Below are 20,004 nucleotides of genomic sequence, written 5' to 3' on the forward strand. Positions count from 1 at the left end.
AAACGAAATAAACATTTGAAATATATGAGTTTGTATGTAATGTATGAATATAATATACAAGTTTCACTTTTTAAATGGAATTACTGAAATCAATCTACTTTTTCATGATATTCTAATTTTATGACCAGCACCTGTATGTATCCAATCTGTGGCTGAAATTCCATATTTTAGTTAGAGCACATTCACTTGATTTTTTTACTAGCCAACATTTTATTATTCCAGAGGTTTTCTTCAAACATTCAACACGGTTTCTGTAACTATTGATACTTGTTTTCACTTTTCTATTTTTACAAGCAAAAATACTGAAAAAAAAAACCCACTTTAAAATGTTATTTTAGTGTAAAAAGAACTATATTTCGTTAACATCAGGCTTATTTCTCATATGCTCAATTCTAAATAACAGCAAAATAGCAAGATAAAAAAAAACCTTTTGCGCATTAAAATGACATTTAGTAACATTAAAATATTGAATGCAAACACTTGAAAGAAACAAAGGCCACCAAATTTTTTAACATTTTTCTTATGACATTTGTTGTGATCTTAAAACAGTTGTTTAAAAATATATACTAAAATATTCAATATGTGAAATGAATTATTAAAAACAAAAAATGCAAAAAAATCTGACAAGCAATGAATGAAAGGAAAAGCAGAGTTAATCAAATACTAACGGACTCTCAAGCTTCTGTTCAAAATCATGCTTTTCTTGTCCACACCTCCTGCTGGGTCTGCATTTATCAGAGGGGAGTCAGTGTAGTACAAACTGTACAGGCGTTGTTTGATGGGGACAGGACAGAGCATAGCACTGAGAATAAAGTACACCAAATGAAATCTATACCTTCTATAAGCAACTCTTGTCCATGGCTGCCCAGCAGGGTTCGTGACAGAAAAGGTGCAAAATCCACAAAGATCTCTCGCAGTAAGGGTGCCACTTTCTCCAAGGCCCGTTCTAGTTTTGTGGTAATGCTGTCAAACAAAAACACATCAAAACAGAAGTCACAAAAATACACACACAAAAAAAGTAAAAAAGAAATGATTGGAAGATAAAATTATAGGGTTAGGCCAAGTAAAATCAACAATTAAGCAAGTGCATACATCTGAAAGCAGTTGGTCCACAGACAATTAGACTTTTGGCTTGAAGGTAATTCACACATTTCAGAGGACGCAAACACAGTCAGATAACATGACTGCAGTTTCCAACACAAGAGATGTCAATAAGAAGAGTTTTGCAAAACACATCTAACCAGCTGTTTGAATGTTTTAATGGATCCCAAGTGAAATTACAGTAAGCCAACAACTGCAGGGTAAGTTCTGTATTTTCTACACAATCACGGCATGCCTCTGCCTGACATTATCTAAGCACCTCGGCAATTCTGTGACCTGGAGTTCTGCACTCACTCAACTGAGACTGAATACAAAAAAAGATAAAATTCATGCTGGGACATATCTCTGTCTATACTTGCACATAAAAATGGCAACTTGGAGAGCTGTGGCTCTTTTCCCTTGCTAGGATGGGCAGAAAACAACAGGATAGAAAGAAACAAAGACGGCAGGAAGGCTTAGGTTAAGGTTTGTATTCATGTGTTGAGTAATCTGCCTTAGATCAACTTGGGAAAACATGACCTAGGAAAACCAGGGTAGCAAGGAGGAAGCTTAAGTGAATAAATGTCCTTGCCAAAGACATGGAGTCTGTATTTCTAGAGGCTGCTTGTAATCCTGTCAGAAAACTAAAGATTTTGAACTCAAGAAGTCTCGGTCTGTCAGTATGTGACTGATAATTTCTTTTACAAAACGCACAATAAGTTCAAAGGAACCTCATGAACAAATATCCTTCATATAAAGGTCTAGCATGACATATCGCTTACTAGTTCAAGACTCAAGTCATCTTGTGTTGCAAAATTATGGAGTTGTAGTCGTTTTGGTCAAAGCTTGAAAATAATGTTATGGGTAATCTTATGAGACATCACTGTGAATGAATCTCAGCTACCAGGACATCAAATTTCAGCTGAAAATCTGTAAAATGGAATTATAGACATTTCTGTATTGGCTAGTTATAGCAATCATCTTGAACTGGATTGAATTCAAAATTGAATCAATTGTAGATGAACATCAAATTATTTCTTTGAGCGTTTTGTTAAAATCTGTCTTCAAGGATGTAGATAGACAGGCAGGGTCAACTTTAACAGTTAATGCTGAAGTTGTAAGCAAAGGTCTCATACAATGAGTAGCACTTGGAGAATGTGTTGTGAATGACTCTCAACTACTACCAAACCAAATTTTAGCACAATATCAGTAAAACTTACTGATTGCATTGGCTCCAAAAGTTAATCAGTTGTAGAGGTTTATTAGGTAATTACTTTCTGTAGGTTTCATTACATTTCATCCAGTGGTTCATCAGATATATTAGTAACAGGTAGACACACAAACACAGGCAAAAACATTGCCAGCCTTCACCTTTCAGTTGCAGGAGACAATAAAACAACTCAATACACTCATATTTATTTATTTAGTTAGTTAAGTTGAGCAAGTGCTTCAACTGGGATGTTTTCTTTTCATCTAAAACACAAGTTAGCTTTTAGCAAAGCTCTGCAGCCAGACAAAAACATCATTGAGTTCAGAGTTTCTCTAAGTAATGTCAGTTACTGCTTCCATGGCAACCAAATCTTTATTCCTCCAGCACAACACACTCAGGCAAAGAGATGAAGAGACAGAGACTCTGGAGAAAAACATAGGCTCTCAGCAGGCAGTGAGGGAGTAGATCTTTGAATGTCTGCCACAAACTATTAGAGCAAGTCTGGAAGATGAGACAAGGTCACAACCAGGTAAACACAGATTTACACACATGCATATAAAAAGTAATTTGGACACAACATTTATATAAGAAATTTCTTTTTTTAATACATTTTGCAATGGTGATTTATAGATAAATAAATGATGTGATTGTTGATGCCACTTCCATCCAATAACGTAAAACAGATCAGTAAATTTAATATTAAAATTTAAACAAAACACCGAATTAATACATTTGTCTAAATATTTGCCTGTGAGTAGATTTTCTCGTATATCAGTACCACATTTGAACTAAGTTCAGTAACAGAACATACATTAGATTGTACAGTTTTGTTTTACCTCATATTTTCAACTGTGTCCTCAGGCATGGGGGCCACAGTTTGCACGGCTGGAAGGTTTTTACTCGTAGCTCCATTTACAAAACTGGAGGAAGATGATGTGGAAGTGGAGGCTGCCTCAGTGGCTCCTGCAGAGCATCAAAAGCATGCAAAATTTATGAAGGGCAAAAACATTTCTTCACATACTCATTTTAAACCATCTCTAATAAGTTTATAAAATGTTAACTTTTAAAAGGTACCATTTTAAATATTTTAATAATGGTACACATATACTGTAAAAAAAATTCATCTAATGATGTACTCCATTATACATGGAGATTTAATAAAGTCACATTTAAAGGCTATCAAATTGTGAAAAGTCACAAAACAAAGGTTAAAAAAGGATATTGTAAGATAACCTTCAGCACTAATTTTAACTTAATTCATGTATTTTATGCTTTCATTTAATATACTGTATATACAGATGATATTGTATTTATCTTTAATGTCTTTTTGGTTTATTTTTCCTTGTCCGTGTAATCGTTCTGCTGTAACATGTAAATCTATCCTGCTGGGGATCAATAAACTGCTATCTTATCTTATACTACATGTGTTCACCCACTGGGATTAACCGTTTAAGTGTGCAGCAACAAAACAATTATTCCCAGCTAACGGTAGAAAATAAAAATCTTGATCAGTATTTTTTTTTTTTTTTGCTTACATTTTGGTATCTAAGCAAAAATTAGGAAACTGGGACAAGAGTCATTTAAAGGTGAGAAGTTACATTTTTAAAGGCAGTGCATAATGAAGTTACAGAAACTATTCTGACCATCCTGTGAGAGAGTAAAACCAGTCAGAGTGAAATCATGGGGTTTGGGTGAGAGCCTGTGGTTTCAGCTTAAAGCACATTTTCTCTGATACATTTCTCACATTCTTATACAGGAGCTCAGAAAGGAGAGAGCAATTTTTTTTTTTTTTTTTTTTTTTAATAAAGATCCTATTAAAAAGCATGTTAGCACTTCTAATATTTTTTTGATGTAAAGCGGGTCCTTTCAGACACCCAGACTTTATGAAACCAGAGATGAAATGGGCTCAACATAGCAGAGGCCCAGGAGGAGCGGCAGGAAAACACAGGGAGAGTAAAGGCAATCAGGAAGGAATGCACGCTTCAAATGAAAGCTATATGAGGGCAAATTTATTCTCACAATTGTAAAGTACCTGTTTTACAGCTAATTTCTCACAGACTCTAACTGGGGCAAGAGGAATAATAGCTGTGTTTGTAGGACAGTTTTTTTCAGCTGGATGTGCAGTCGATGCTGATGAGAAACAGAGTAAAGAGAGCCATCTAGTGGTTTTAACAAGGACATACAAACTACATTATCCTAAATACAGAAAAAAAAAAAGTTTTGTTTTTGTTTTTCACTGGCATCAATAAAAATAAATAAATAAATAAAAAACCAAAGAGTTTTTTTAAAGTGTGCTAAAAAAGCTAAATCAATTAATAAAAAGTCATTATTTTTTTAGACCCACCAGTTGTGTTGATCATGCTTTTGGGGGTTGCAGAAGCAGCAGCAAAGATGTTGGGGGTGCTGCTGGCTGTAAGCCCCGGGGAGGTGCTGCTGCTGCTGCTGCTGCTGGTTCCCTGTGGGATAACCGGTAAACTACCAGGAGAGGTTTTCTTCACCGGTACCACCACACTCCTACAGAAAACCAACGGACAATAATCACCATATGCAATGAAAAAAGCATGTGTGGAGAAACAAATATTAAAACACTTAAAAAATATATAACTTTTTTGTTTTGTTTTTACAAGTGTTAAACCTGCTCACTAATTAAAGGAATAAGCCATAAAACCTGTGATGAGTCAATGTGCTGCAGCGAACAGGCCTTAATCATAGACTCAAACTTTAAAAATTTTACTTTTTTTTCCCCCTCCCTCAAATGTTTGATGGTGTAAACATAATAAAAATAGATGCTTAACAAGAAGTGTGGGTGAAAGACACCTTTTTTGGGGGGGGGGGTTATTTTAAAGACTTTACTAGTTGTCCTAAAACAGCTTACGCTTGTTAAAGACAGCTTCTAACACCACTTTAACAATTAATTATTTGTGCCTTCTGAAATATCCCCACAACAGAAAAAAATATCATTTTATAAACAATGTAATAATGAGCTTTCTCATTATAGTAATAATTCTTAGCACTTTTTTGTGTTAAGATTTTAAATGTTTGGGACTTTTANGGGGGGCTTTTGACTAACATTTGATAAATAAGCCAATAAACCTAAAAAACAATATTTTCTCGTTTGTAGGGTCTATAAAACAAACATCCTGACTTGTAACCCAATCTTTTGGTGTTAAGCAGACACACATGCACAAGAGACTTAAATAAATACATGCATGGACCCATGTTTGAGCTGCTACCCTTTCCCTGTTCTTCTCTGCTGCTCTCAGAACTCAGAGCTAAATCAATGGTCGGCAGGAATAACTTGTTACCAACACAAATTCTAAATTGGCAAAACATCAGACTCAAGACTTTGATCAAGTATTTCCTTTACACAAGCAAAAATAACAGCATCTAGTTTTGACAGCATTTACATTTTAAAAATCAGAGATGATCATCTGTCCAACGAAATTCAAAAATAATCTATTCTTTATAATAGCACTTTTTTTCTTTCTTTTAATTTTTTTTAGCTAAAACTGTGTCCTATTTTTTTATTTTTTGGAAATATAGTGAAATAAAATTTGAGTTCTCAGTTTGCCAAGAATTAAGCTTTTCTTCTTTTAAACAATAAACAGAAAAGGTGAAGTGATTCAAACAGAAAAACACTTTAAGGTTTGACTCTTCAACTTTTTTCCAATAGCATTAGAAATATTTTCCACGAAAAACTGGCATTTTATAAACAGCCATTTTGTCAGTTTGCAATAGAAGAAAAAAGTGACAATCTGGATAGGTCTAAAATAAAAACTTAAAAAACCTGTTTATTTGACTGATAAAAGAATAATTTTTGTTTGTTTGTTTTTTACAAAAATCCTTCAGGATGGTTTAGCCAATCCGAGTGGTGAAATAAAGCACAGTTCTTTTTTAGATCTACACTTTATGAACTTCATTGACTTTTAAAAATCAGCTCCAAAAGTTTCCAAATGAACATAAGTCATGTGAACTGATAGAATGGAGTTGATAACAACACTATCTTTAAAACCGCAAAAACAAAAGAAATTGGCTTTTTAAACAATATTTAATTAAAAAGTTTAAAATGAATGCCTTTAAAAGTGAAAGCCATAATATTATATTGTTGATAATGACAACTGAATTTTTCATGGCCCTCATAAACATTTAGTTTTAGTTTTTTGTTTTCTCCACTTCCCAAGTCTTTTAAAACCTATATTCTTAATAAAATGCAAAAGAAATGTGTTGGCTTTAAAGTTATGCATTTTATATGAGAGGCCAACTTCTCTTCACTCTGACACAACAGATTTAAAATAAATTAAATTTCAATAAAATACTACTTTTTTAATTTTTCAAGGGTGACTAATCATTAACCACCATCTATAGACTTTAAAAAAGAGCGGCCGTCTAAATAACACGTTTTCTTTTATGTTTTTCTTTTATTTATAGAAGCAACCTCACAGAACATTACATGATGCAGTTCAATATTTAAATATGTAAAGAAAAAAAATCTTGTAGAAGCTGGAGCTGAAAAATGTACGCGTGACCTTGTGTGCAGGAAAGTACAGACACACCACAAACTCAACAGACCGTCGTTCACATGTGGTCTGATTGGACGAGGATTTAAAAACGATGCTTCGAGCTTGGCCCTGTGAGAGCTCCCGGACAGAGAGGAGAAGAAAAGCTTTTCCTTATCGGGTCTGCAGCTGGCCTTTGAGTTTGTGAAGGTGCCAGATAATGTCTCGCTCAGTCTCCTGCAGTTACTCCGGGTGACAAAGGCCAGGCCTGTGCACTGTCACAAGCTAAGCCTGTTGTCATCTGCAGCAAATCCCCAGATATCCTGCCTTCACAAAACAACACAGATTTTTTTGTCGTTTTTTTGTTGCTGTTTTATGTCTACAGTCCGTCCTGCAGATCACATGACAGGAACACGCTGCAGGAAACAAACCTTGGATTTGCAGTTGCTTTGCAATTAATCTGACTGTGCATCTGATTTGATTTGATTAAAATAGTCAAAGTTGCATTTAATTTAGCAAAAGCAAAAGAGGAAGTTTTACTCTGTAGATAAATCAAACAGTGGTCAACTGTAAAACGTGTAAAAATCAAAAATAGTTGTAACAAAACTTGAACATGTTTTGAAAAACTGCATCACCCACTACCTTTCTGAGTTTTTGACAAATTTCAAGATAACATCTGTAAAATCAACAAAGTTATAGCCAATTCTGCTGTTTTGTTCATTTTTTAAGACCGTTGGCTGTGGCAGCCATTTTGAATTGGGTTGTCTCAAAAAGGTAATTAGTTGGAGATGTTCATGCAGTGATTACTTTCTGCATATTTTAACATTTGTCTAGAGGTTCATAAGATATTTTGCTAACAAGATGAAAATCAGCAAAATCACATGAAGGAGGAAAAATGGAGCAAAGAATCACTTGAAACCTTACTAAAATATTAATATCAGCTGTGCTCTGAAGAACACTGATGACGAGCATCATTTATTTAGTGGAGCTGTGTACAGTCATCGCCTGTGAAATTGCACTGACACATTTCAGAACATAAGCAGCATGTTTTGATTGCAGGAACTGAGTGTGAATTTATTCTTGTTCTCCAAACATATCTTTTACTCGTATGTTCCAGCGGAAGCTGGCCCCTTCTTTGGCAAGCCTGAGACAGTACATTAGAACTACAGGATGTTGATAAAACATAGACCTCTCTCCATGAATTATTCATTAGTCAAGTGCTCATGAATCATGTATAGATTATCTAGTGCATATTTTATTAATAGGATTGTCTTAATTGAGCTGCAGAGAATAAAGCAAGGATTAATCTTAGGATGAATATTAATGAGGTCTGTGGCGATGGGAGATAACTTCGGCGAAAAGTATAACCAAAGAAATGTTTCCTTTATAAATTCTAAATAAGATTCTAATCCAATAGTGCTTTATTCAGAAACAGTGAGAGTGATAAAAGAAATATTCTGTGCCTATGTTCCACACCCAAATCTAATAACAGTTATCAATGCTCTCCATCATCTGGAAACTAAAGACAAACAATATCTGTAATTTGGAGAGTTGGGAGAGAAAAGAGTGGAAAGTTGAGGATTATTGAGGTATTTTTTTTTACTGTAATCCCACTGGTCAAATAAAAGCCTGGATATTGTGCAGTTTAAACCTGTTCTCTATGACAGACTGCCCCTGCGCATGCCACATTAAGGCTTCTTTTTTTCTTTTTTCTTTTTTGATGTTGTCACTCCCAATCTATTTTTGCCCTGACAGACAAATGAAAGGCCTTTCCATGGCTGGCAGCTCATTTTGCAGGCAGGTGGTGAACAATTAGACACAGCAAATAGAGGCAGGAGGGGGAATGACATGAAAAGCATGAGACAAAGTTGTAAATGTGATCTGGAGGCTTTGTGTGAAAGCATTTCAAAAATAATACTCTTTGCTGTGGCGATTCATTTCAGGCTGCCAGTTCCCATTATGGATGTGAGCAGTGAGGATGATGGCCGGCTATGGTGTGGTGCTTGGCCACTTCTGTTCAATCTGTCATGAACACCCAGGAGACCCCTACCCTGTCAGCTGTCCTTTCTCCACACACTCCTCCATCTTTTCCCCCGTTCATCAGGCTCACCTCAGACCAATGTAGCAACAGAATGCATTAAAGCAAAAAAACAACCCCATTGTTGCTCTTGACTTCGTAATATGTCTTTTCTACCTTTTCTTACAGGGATTCAAGTTAAATTGATGTTACAAATCTAAAACTCCTTAAAGGAATGCATATTGCCTATTACCTCCAATACCAGAGTTTCAGGCTAAGATCATTTTATGTTACAGCCATTTTGATGAAATCTTGAAATTAACATTATGCAGAATCTCATGCAATATTGTGATATCACACATTATCTGTTGGAATACATATATTGTGAATCACTGTCAGCTACTACCACACCCATTTTAGCAAAGTTTTAGCTCAATATCTGTAAAATTGACAGAATTATAGCCATTTATGCTTTGGCTGATGTCAATTAACTCTGGCAGCCACAGCCAAAAACTTGAGTTTTGTTGAAATGTATCCAATGGTTCATGAGATATTTTGCTAACAGAGTTGACTCTAGCAATCAAAAGCAAAATTAAATAAAACCAATCTTGCTCAAATAGTTAGCGCTAAGGGTATGTGTTGGGGATGACTCTCAGGTACTACCACATTAAATTTAAGCTTAATATCTGCAAACTTAGTTGAGTTATAGCCATTTTTGGGTTTGCTAAAGTGGCTTAACTGTGGTGGCTGGCTTCAGTTGGGTTGATTTAAAAAGTGAATCAGTTGTACATATCAACCCATTGATTACTTTTTGAAAGTTTTATCAAAATCCATGTGGCGGTTTATGAGATATTTTGCTTTTGATACAAAAAGAAAATACACACATACACAGACATGGACAAAAATATTACTGCCCTTTCATCTTTGTCAGTGGGTGATAATCAGTCATTAAGTGTTTTGCATGCTAATGCAGCTCAAACTATGAAAAACCAAACTTTTTCAGCCTTTAAAATTAGGGATCACAAGGAGCTCAAGCTGAAAATTCCTGCAGCAGCAGGTTTGTAAACACCTAAATCCAGATAGATTACTGTGTGGTTTCAACTAATCCAGGAATGTAAATAAACTACTGCAGCACGACAGTGCTTCAGAGACTTTTCAAACAAAGAAATGTCTTTCTGAAGGGAAAGTGTGCAATACAAGTGGGCTGGTATAAATAATGTGTTCCAGTCTACCTAAAACCCATTGCGGGTGTACTGCGTGACTGAGGTAAATATAAAGGATTAACATCTCCAGTCTATGGTCACTTGAGAGGTTGCACACACCAAGGCTCATGCACAGTTACACTTTTTTTTAATGTTTGCTTGCTATCCTCGAACAGAAGCTCAGATAACAATGAACTTAATTTAAATGTATGAAAATAACTTTAGAATTTCTTTGTTTATATGAAAAGCCAGTTTTACATTTCAATAACTTGATCAATTATTATGAATGTAAAACAAAAATGAAATACATACATACATACATATATATACATATATATATATATATATATATATATATATATATAAATTCAACTAAAAAATTAAGATTATGGATTTTACAACAGAAGAAAGTGCATCACATTAACTAATTTTAATGACAAGTATGTAACTATAAAACAGTGCTTGAAATAATTGTAAAATGAAAGGAATAGCATTTCTTGAAGGGATGATGATTGTTTGCTGCCTTTCATGCCAGAGTTTTAAACTAAAATTGTCTTACGCTGAAAGAAATGCAATGGCAGTTTTGGTTAAAAGTTTAAATTGTTATTGTAAGATCTAGCATGACATCTAGCACTCAGGATGACTCTCAGCTGCGACCACACCAAAATAAGCTAAATATACTGTATGTTATACACATTTTTGTGTCTGCTAATGTTGCTTAGTTGTGGCAGCCATCTTGTATGGAGCTGGATCTGTATGGTAATTATTTGTTGTTGTCCATTTAATGATTACTCTCTGAAAGTTTCTTTAAAATCCATCCAGGCTTTCATGGGACATTTTGCTAATGCTACAGACAAACCCACACACAGACATAATCAAAAACACTATTTTTGCTTTGCCTTCAGCAGTGGGCAATAAAAATGAATCAATACATCCAAAATGCAAAAGAAAACTTTGACACAAACTAAAGTTGCATTACAGATCCATGGGTTGCAGATTACTAACTACTGACAGCTCCTCACCTGTCAAAAGAGTGAAACTGCACCGGCAGCACAGCCTGGGCCTTGGCTACAGAGTCAGAGAAGGACACGGGCTCCAGTCTAGCCTCAACTCCCTCCAACGGGGCTGCTACCAGGCTTTTCAAAATCTCCTTGACATTGATGCCCTTGTTAGACTGATTGATGCTGATGATGGAGGAGGGTAGTTTGAGCATTTCCACATCAGGAGATTCAGACAGGCTCTCCCGGGACCTCCTCACCTCTGAGGACAGCGTGGATATGAGCTCGCTCACGATGCCAGGTACTCCCACTCTGTGATCCAGGTCAGATCCATTAAGGATCCTGGCTACCTGCTCATCTCCAATTCCTGAGTCTGTGTGGGGCAGAGAACTTTCCAAATGAATGGCTTCTGATGGCATGCTTGGAAATGTCGGTGATGTTTCTGCTGAAGAAACACAAATGAGGGTGTGTCAGGCAGAGACCTGTTTAGATATTATTAGATAAACACCTGCCAAATGTTTGGACACACTTATCTTTTTTTTTTGTTTACTTTTACAGTTAACTTGTACAATTAACTGCGAACAAACAACAACCGAACAGTATTTTCTGAAAAAAAAGTACATTCAGAAACACAAATTCAAACTAACATTAAGGAATAAAACTTGTGTCTGAGATAGATTTACATTCCAAGCCAAAGAGTAAATATAGCATGTGTAGAGAAAGCGCCACATGCCAAGGCATATTCTCAGATCCCTCTCCAGAAGCTCTGATTCTCCAGTGAGATTAGCTCTGTTATTCTCCCCCTCGTGTTAATAAAACATGAATTCTTTTCTTTAGCTTTTTTTTTCTGCCTACAGTCTTATTTATTCAACTGCTTTGACAGAGAAGCAGTTAAATAAGTTTAAGATGTGCTGCTCTTGTATTCTGGAACATCATTATCTGTGTGTATGATCTAACTGGGGAGCTAATAAACAACATTTAACATGCTTTTACTGAAAAAAAGTTTAAAACTAGCTCTTACATAAAGAAAGTAAGGCTTGCTCTCCTATTCAGTTTTGAGTATTTCAGAGAGCTGCAGAAGTGCTTTTCCAGTGAGATACTAGTTCATCCTGACCCATGCTTATAAAGATGCAAGGGCAGCCATATTAATATTCATCACATGCCCCCAAACGTGGTCAGCAGGGCCTGATTTAGCCTGCAAGTCGTCTGGCTTCCTGGTTCATCAGACAATCGTCTGCCACATGCCGTCTGGAAAATTCCCCTATTTTCTGGTAAAATTTATGAAGGCGGCAGTGTGCCTCTCTCCTCCCAGCAACCTCTATGATCCCATTCTCCTCTGGTGGATTGCTTGCCTAATGGGCACTGACAGATGGGGCTGAAAATAGCAAGCTTGGCTCCACTGCCCCAAAAACCCACAGCGTTCTCATCTCTCAACTTCTCAGTGCTCATCTTCTTTCTTTATTCTTTGCGTGGTCTCAGCTCTTTAAATTACACTTACATATTCCTTTTGGCCCCTCTCCTCTTCCCTCCATTTTCTTTTATTCACTCCAGCTTTTATCTGAATGTAAGTTGATAAAGTAAGCTCACTTGTACATTTCACAAAAGCAATTGGCACTGCACCAGATATTGTGTTAAACCTTTGTAGGCAGCCAATGATTTCCTTTCATGTGCCTTAATGTATGATTTACGACTTGAGGCACTTTCTACCTTTTATTTCAGAGTGAATGTTGATGCCTATTCAAGTTCATAACTGCCATCTCCAGCACCAGCCTATTTGCTTCTACATTTAATTCTGTGTGGTGCAATTAGCAGAGCTCATGAATAAATCATAGGCGAGCTGAAGGAGCACAGGCAGGATATCCCTGTTGCTTTACAGAATGAGCTCTCAGCTCCTACAAAATGGCAACAAAGTAAGAGAAGAGACTGTAGAAACCTTTTATATGTGTGTTTATAAGACACAGTCACATCAAATGGAACATAGGTGGAAAAAAAAAGAATACAGCAAAAGGAAGGGTATGGCACCTTTGCTGGAAAGTGAGTTGATCTCCTGACATATGCTGTGGCCTGATTGGCTGCTTATCTTGGCAGTCTCACACTGAGGCTCAAGGATGTCACGGTATTTTGAGACCATGAGGACAGAGATGAAGTACACTACAGCTAAAGCCAAGAACTGGGCTTGTTTGCTGTCATCCTGTGAAGGGAAATCACAAAACATTTTTCTATTCAAAACATGTTCATTTCTCACAAATCAAAGCCCAAATTGTTGTCTCACAGCTTGTTTACTACATGCACATCATTAAAAGAAAGCCATACTACTTAAAATATGTCACATTTCCAAAACTATTCTTGGCATTGACATACAGATTTTAAAAATCATAAAGTGTAAAACGTGTTTGGTGACAGAAGTTAAATATTCAAAATCAGAACTTCAGGACATTAATAACTAATCTCATTCACACCAATTTATTTTGGGGTCATAATCAAATAAAATCATGCTAGCATGTCAGTTTTAAGACCTCAGTCAAAACAAAAAGCATGCAAGAAGATCATTCCATTTATATCTAGAAACTATCAGATGATTGGCTCAAAAAGTTGGGGTGTTTATTTGTTGTGTCACTTGTAAACTGAAGGGTTCTGAATTAGACACTTGTGTGCCACAATTACAAATGCAGTTTTCATCCTCATTGCCTGCCTTTGTGACAAAATGCATGCTTGTTTTGTAAAAACATTTAAACCTGGCTTACCACATCACGAAAAACTACAGCTCGGAGTCGATTTATGTCCACATCCTGCAGGAGGTGATCAGGGTCCTTGATCGGAGACAGGTTGGTAGGGACGGTCTCCATGGTTGTCTAAAACAGAAATTTCAGCAGATGCTTCATATAGAGCTACAGAAATCCCCTTAAATTTTAAAATGTAAAATAAGATAGATAAGACAAAATGCTAAAAAAAAATCAAGAAGTTAAAACCAATTTAAGATCATAGAATGGGCTAAAAAAGAATTTAAATAAGAAACTTGATTTTTAGACACTATTTAAATCACATCGTGAACATGAGGCAAAGTGGTCTTACAGTAATGACAACATTTTTAATGCGATCCTTGAATTTGGATGCCATCTGCCACCTTGTATGTCAAAGTTGAAAAACAAAGATCTTGCACAATCAGTTAGCACTCAGAATGTGTTTGGGATGAATCTCAGCAACTGCCTAACCACATCTGAGCTCAGCATCTGTAAAACTGACCAAGTTATAGTCATTTTTGTGTTTGTTAAAGTTCATTAGCTGTGGTGGCCATCTTGAATAGGGTTGACTCCAAAAGATAATCAGTTGTAGATTTACATTCAATGATTACCTTATAAGTTTCAATAAAATCTGATCAGACTTCATGAGATATATTGATAACAGACATACAAATTAACACACACACACAATTACATGATCACCTGTCCTTCATGACGATGGACAATAATACGAGCTCAGACCTCAGAGCTTAGAAATATGAAATGTGATATGACATCTAATCCTACCTTGTTCAAAGTCACAGTATTTTGCAGGATTTCCTGAGTTCTGTTGATGTGTCTCTGCCTGCACTCCAGACAGCTCCTTACAGCCACACAACACACTGTACACAAAGAACCACACACAGAGCACACAAATAGACTCCTTTTAGAATCAAATGGAAATTAAATGTTGATAACATGCATGACCTCTTTAAGCCTAATCAGTTTTATCTGATGACTATTTGTTCCAGGCCAACAGGAAGGAGAGCTGCAGGAAAAAATCAACAGCCAGACCAATTTCACACTGAAGCTGTGATGAGAAACTATGTTCGCAACCAGGACACTGAAGTCTGAAGGCTATTTCCCATCTCTGAGTCCCCAACTTGGAATCAACAGTCAAACAAACATGAGCTTATGAACACACAAACCCACAGGCACAAACAGATCTGGACAAAAATGTACTGACATGAAAAATAAACATTTTCTTTGACTCCTTATGTTTAAAATATTTCTACAAAACAGCTCAATTTAGAATGAAATAATTCTGAATTTAGACATTTATATTTGTCCAAATTGAGGAAATTATTTTAACTAGAAAACACAGATATTGGGCAAAGAAAAGCTTAGAGTCTAAAAGAGACATTTGCAAAGAGCCCTGCAAATCAGTCTCTCTTCTAATTGTGAATTCAAAAACAAAAACTGCAGTGAAACCCTTTGCATTCTACAATTTATTACACAATTACCAGAGGATTCCTAAATTAATTAGCTCTGCTGATCAAACAGAGGACTTTCAGAGCTTAGAGGACTTATTAGATTGTGTGCGATGAATACTATTGAGGCATTTACAAGCTCATTCAATTTCCAATGTACAAACACCAAATAATGATACTGTAATTCTTCACTACCTCTCTGGACTAACATTCGCATCAACAGCAACAAACAGTCACACAAACAGATCTTACCCAGTCTGAGGCACTGGCGCATCAGGCCGCCAGAGGACATGTTGTTCTCGGCCTCAATCTCACTGAAGTTGAGGGAACTCGAGAAGACCAAGACATCTACCATAACCATGAGACGAGACAGGAAGGTGATGGCAGTCTCTGAGGACATGCCCTGTGTTGCCTCAATGTTCTCCAACTCAGACTTGCGTAAGTAACACAAAATAAAAGTATAAATTAAAAAAAGTCCCATCTAAAGCATTCATCTTTAGCTGTGATTGAACCATTATTAACTAAAACATGCAAATAAGGGTCACAAAAGTTAAGACTAAAAACTGTAGCACATCAGGAAAAAGGATGCAGGACAGTCCCTTATTGTTGCTGTCAGGGGTAAACGTTCAAAGACAGAAATACAAAGCTTGGCAGTTTAGTCATGCACAAACAAAACACAAACAAACAAAAAAAATTAACATGAAATTCTAGACTATTAGACTTTTACAATTTTTCATTCTAAATTGACCAAAGAAAACATGAACGGTAAACAGAGTTAACAAGAGACCTATGGAACAGTACTGAACTAATGTCCCCAGAATTCACTGGAGCAAAGTGAATATGAGCACACTGAGGTAACACCAGTCATTAAACACAAGTCATATCCTAACAACAAAGTCCTTTTGTCAAGGCTGTATAAGAGAAACGTGCAGTTCAAATAAACTACCACTAGATGGCAATATTTCCTTTTACTAAAGTCAGAAAAATACACTTACAGAAGGAGAGGTGGCTGCTGAAAGAAGGGGCAAAATCCCTCCACAGGCAATAATGATGTTGTCTACCATTTGGGAGATGAGATGGATGGTGTTGTGCACAAAAATTATGTTCTCATTACTATTAACAAAGTCCATGACAGATTTGGTGCAGTGGCTGCAGGGAAAGGTGAGGAAAAAAGGGTTATTATGAGAACAACTGTTTTTTTCCACATATGCTAATCCTACCCATTCTCATTCCCATATCAATCACTGAGCCAAGGAAAAAACTAATAAACATTTTTTGAGTTGCTACCTTCATTATGCGTAGCTCTTATTGTATTTCAAGTTTATGTAGCTCACTTTACACACCTTCTCCACGTGTGGACGTCACTCTCCAGTGCAAACAGCAGGTCGGTGAGCAGCCTCTGATGCATGGCTGACCATTTAAACTCTGGGATGCGGAACATTGTCGTACGTGGACCAGGGCTGAACTGACGTCGCTGTTCCTCTGTCATGGGTGCTCCTCTAAAGCCAAGGTCCACATGTACGTCCTTTTCCATCTGAGAGACTAGGCGCCCATGTATACTCTGATGGAAGACCAATTCATCACTAAAACAAGTGCAGTTTATAAAGGCAGAAACAATTACTGTCAACTGTAAGGTACAGACACAATTTACTAATCCTACTTCCCTGACGAATGCCGCACTCAGAATTGGATTAATTCCTATTGCCATAATATATACCATGCATGAAAAATTGAAATTTAAAGTGAGATGTTATATAACTTATTTTTGCCTCTTGGTAGAGCGGAAAAATATATGCTCAATGTAACCTCTAAAACTGAGATGAATGAGTCAGCAAGGTACTGCAAAAAGCCTGTTTAAAAAGCAGCAGCAATGAATTCAACATGAGCAATTATGCAACTGCAGAGAGAGGGTTATAAATAAATACTGCCTCCCGCTGGCCTGCCATTGGTGACCCAGGTTAGGCAAAAGAGCCTGACCTCTGAAAAGGAGCACAGAGAAAGGGAGCAATAAACAAATCCCAGGTGGTTGTTGGAGAACAACACTCTGTCTCTGTCTCCCTTTTGTTGGCTTAGCCAACTATTCCAGCAACCCAGTTTCCTGACTCTCAGAGGGATGGTGCCTGATGTGCATCAGGCCTTCCTGTCCCCATTACATCCACAATATGCAAAGAAAATGATCTCTATGGGTCTGCTAATATAAAACCAGAGAGAGGCCACAGCAGTTTGACAATGACCTTAGCTTTCCTGCTCAACTTATTCTCTTACTTGCTAGTTTTCAATTTTCATAATTATCCATTGTTACACTTTCTGTTGCCTTAGAGCGTTGAGGTGTTTTTTATTGTGATAAAATCAGTAACCTTCCCTCAATTATTTTATAGATCTTAAAATAGCAACAGGTCTTTAGTGTGTCAGATGTTTTAAAAAAATAAAAAGATAAATACAGAGTAAAATGTTTAATACCTTGTTTTAAGACCAACCTGTGTAGTGGCTGTAGTCTGAATCTTTTTCATTTCCCTGTCTTTGCCCTCATCTGATCTTGCAGTGTCAGGAGTATTGCTTGTTGCATCTATGCTTTTATCAGACAAGGGCTCTGTTTCAGATGCAGCTGCGTCCTCAGTGGCTTGTGGAATTTTGGTGGAGTTCTCATTTTCAGTCCCAGTGACAGAGCTGATACCTTCAAGGGCTGTCTTAAGGTCAAACTCATCCTTCTCTAGGATGCTGGGCAAGGACCTGCCTGTCATGTGAGCCAGAAGGCCAAGATCATCTCTTGGGTCAGTGTGAACACGCAGCTCTGCACTGGGCAGGACCAGTGGCGCAGCTGGACTGACATCCGGCAGCAGCTTGTCCTCTATACCACCTGTCACTTTGCCAAACAGGAAGTTGTTGCTGTGAGGGATGCCGTCCTTGTCATCATCCAGTGTAATGAGAGGGGCAGTACTATGATCATCCACACTGTCCTTGGGTAACAACATACTGCTGACATTACCATCAAGCTTTCCCACAACAGCACAATAAACATTATCCAACAAAGAATCCACCTCAACCAGTGGTCCATTCTCAGACAGTCCCAAAGTTTCAGAGGATATATCAATATCATCTAGCTTAACCTCTGTAGCTTCAACTTTTTCAGCCTTGATGTCCACCAGTAGGTCATGGACTTCAACCTTGACCCCATCTATAGCACCATCTTCAGGTCCCTTCCTTTCAGCCAGCAGGTTACGTGGGTCAGCACTCTCATAGTCTATCTCACTTTCAGGTGTTTGGGAGTTATCGTCCATTTCTCCAATCTCCATCACACCTTTGATACCAGAGGCCTGAGCAGATAAGCCACAGATTGTGCTGACTAAACCCTTCTTCCCTTTCTTGATATTCTCTTCTTCCTGACGCTGGTACTCTTCATACATCTTAGCCAAATATTCTTTGTGTGCCTCATATGTCACCTGTGAATAAAAAGGGTCAGTGATATAAACAGGCACAAATTAAGAGAATAACACAACCAAACTGAAGAGGAAGTCATAAGATTCTCGACAGAACAGTTAAAAATGTCTCAATCAACAGCAGAGGTCAGTGTTTCTCTCTTTTGTACAGTACTTACCTTAGAGTGGGCTATGGAGAGAGTGTCCACCCACACACGCCATCCTCCCCATTCGTACTTGATGGCATGATAGAGCAGAATACGAAATATGTTGTACACCATCTCAGTGATTTTCTGCTCCTCTGAGTTTTTAGGGTTGATGTAGCCAAGAGAAAACATCCAGTCCTGCCATACAGAGCACTGTAGCAGACATCTGTAACACACAAGGCATCAAAAGTCTGCTTCAAACAAGCTTGATAAAACATTAGAAACTTTGAGTGAATTATTATCTTTTGTTTGTCCTCTTAAAAACTAAATTTTGGCTCTTTTTTTCCTTTTACTTTCATTCAAAATATTTCTCTGTCAAAATACAATCCAGTGATGACCATGCATTGTTTTATTAAAAGTAGATTACTCAATTTCCATAAAGCAGCTTTTCCCACTGCATGCACAGTTACTAGACAAATGGTATTCTTTGTGTTTATTGTTTTGTAAAATTAATATGATAAACCTCAAATGTATCTAAATGTATTGAATATAACTGAATTTTGTGCCCAAGTTAAAGTTTTTTGCTTCTCAGCTAAAAGAGCATGTGTGCCCTGATTTTAGATCAAACAGTACAAGTGGAATTTTCATCTATCATTATTTTGTGAACAAATTACAGAGTAAAAAAAGAAAATGATTAATAATAGATTTGACTTATTTGATTTCTACCTTGCCCCACTTTTTAGTAGCTGGTCTGAGTTTGTCAAATCCATGTTCTCTGAGGCATCAGTCAGAGCTTCACAACTGTTGAAGTCAAGTTTATTTGTGTGGGGCATTCAAAACAACTGAAGTTTACCAAAGTGCTTTCCAGTTAAGGTAAATCAGTACAAATACTATTCAAGGTTATGTATTGTCTGTACTTTAGTGAAACCCTAGTTTTATGAGGAATTTAAGTCCAGTTAGGAAGGGTTCCATGCAGGGGTGGAAATTAGCACCCGCCACTGGCCAAATGCGGGTAAATATTTGAAGTGGCGGGTGAATTTAATCAACACACACGCCACTGTGGCCAGTTGGCAATTTGAACAGAAAAGGTGTTATTTGTCCTCTTGACATATAGGGGGCAGTAATGTGCTCGAGTTGCTGCTGTTACGTCGAGCCGCGTTCCCCCATCAGATACGGTTCCCCCTGCATCTCCGTAAATAATGACTTCTCTATTAACAGAATTGTTTAGA

The 20,004-nt window shown here is 37.0% G+C and overlaps 1 protein-coding gene across 1 annotated transcript in view; it reads right to left on the reverse strand.

Annotated features, from left to right (window-relative positions):
* The window catches only part of nbeab (neurobeachin b), a 179,904-nt gene that overhangs the window by 96,934 nt on the left and 62,966 nt on the right, over window positions 1–20,004 (reverse strand). Inside the window, exons 21-32 of the mRNA XM_037980314.1 lie at window positions 18,809–19,001; window positions 17,691–18,653; window positions 16,557–16,774; window positions 16,209–16,362; window positions 15,466–15,646; window positions 14,531–14,625; window positions 13,748–13,855; window positions 13,026–13,194; window positions 11,028–11,448; window positions 4,635–4,804; window positions 3,127–3,253; window positions 836–963 (exon numbers count right to left, since the gene is read on the reverse strand). Of these exons, the coding sequence (XP_037836242.1) occupies window positions 836–963; window positions 3,127–3,253; window positions 4,635–4,804; window positions 11,028–11,448; window positions 13,026–13,194; window positions 13,748–13,855; window positions 14,531–14,625; window positions 15,466–15,646; window positions 16,209–16,362; window positions 16,557–16,774; window positions 17,691–18,653; window positions 18,809–19,001 (2,927 nt within the window). The remainder of the gene's footprint in view (window positions 1–835; window positions 964–3,126; window positions 3,254–4,634; window positions 4,805–11,027; window positions 11,449–13,025; window positions 13,195–13,747; window positions 13,856–14,530; window positions 14,626–15,465; window positions 15,647–16,208; window positions 16,363–16,556; window positions 16,775–17,690; window positions 18,654–18,808; window positions 19,002–20,004) is intronic.

Source organism: Kryptolebias marmoratus, linkage group LG2 (assembly GCF_001649575.2).
Source record: "Kryptolebias marmoratus isolate JLee-2015 linkage group LG2, ASM164957v2, whole genome shotgun sequence".
Lineage (NCBI taxonomy): Eukaryota > Metazoa > Chordata > Actinopteri > Cyprinodontiformes > Rivulidae > Kryptolebias > Kryptolebias marmoratus.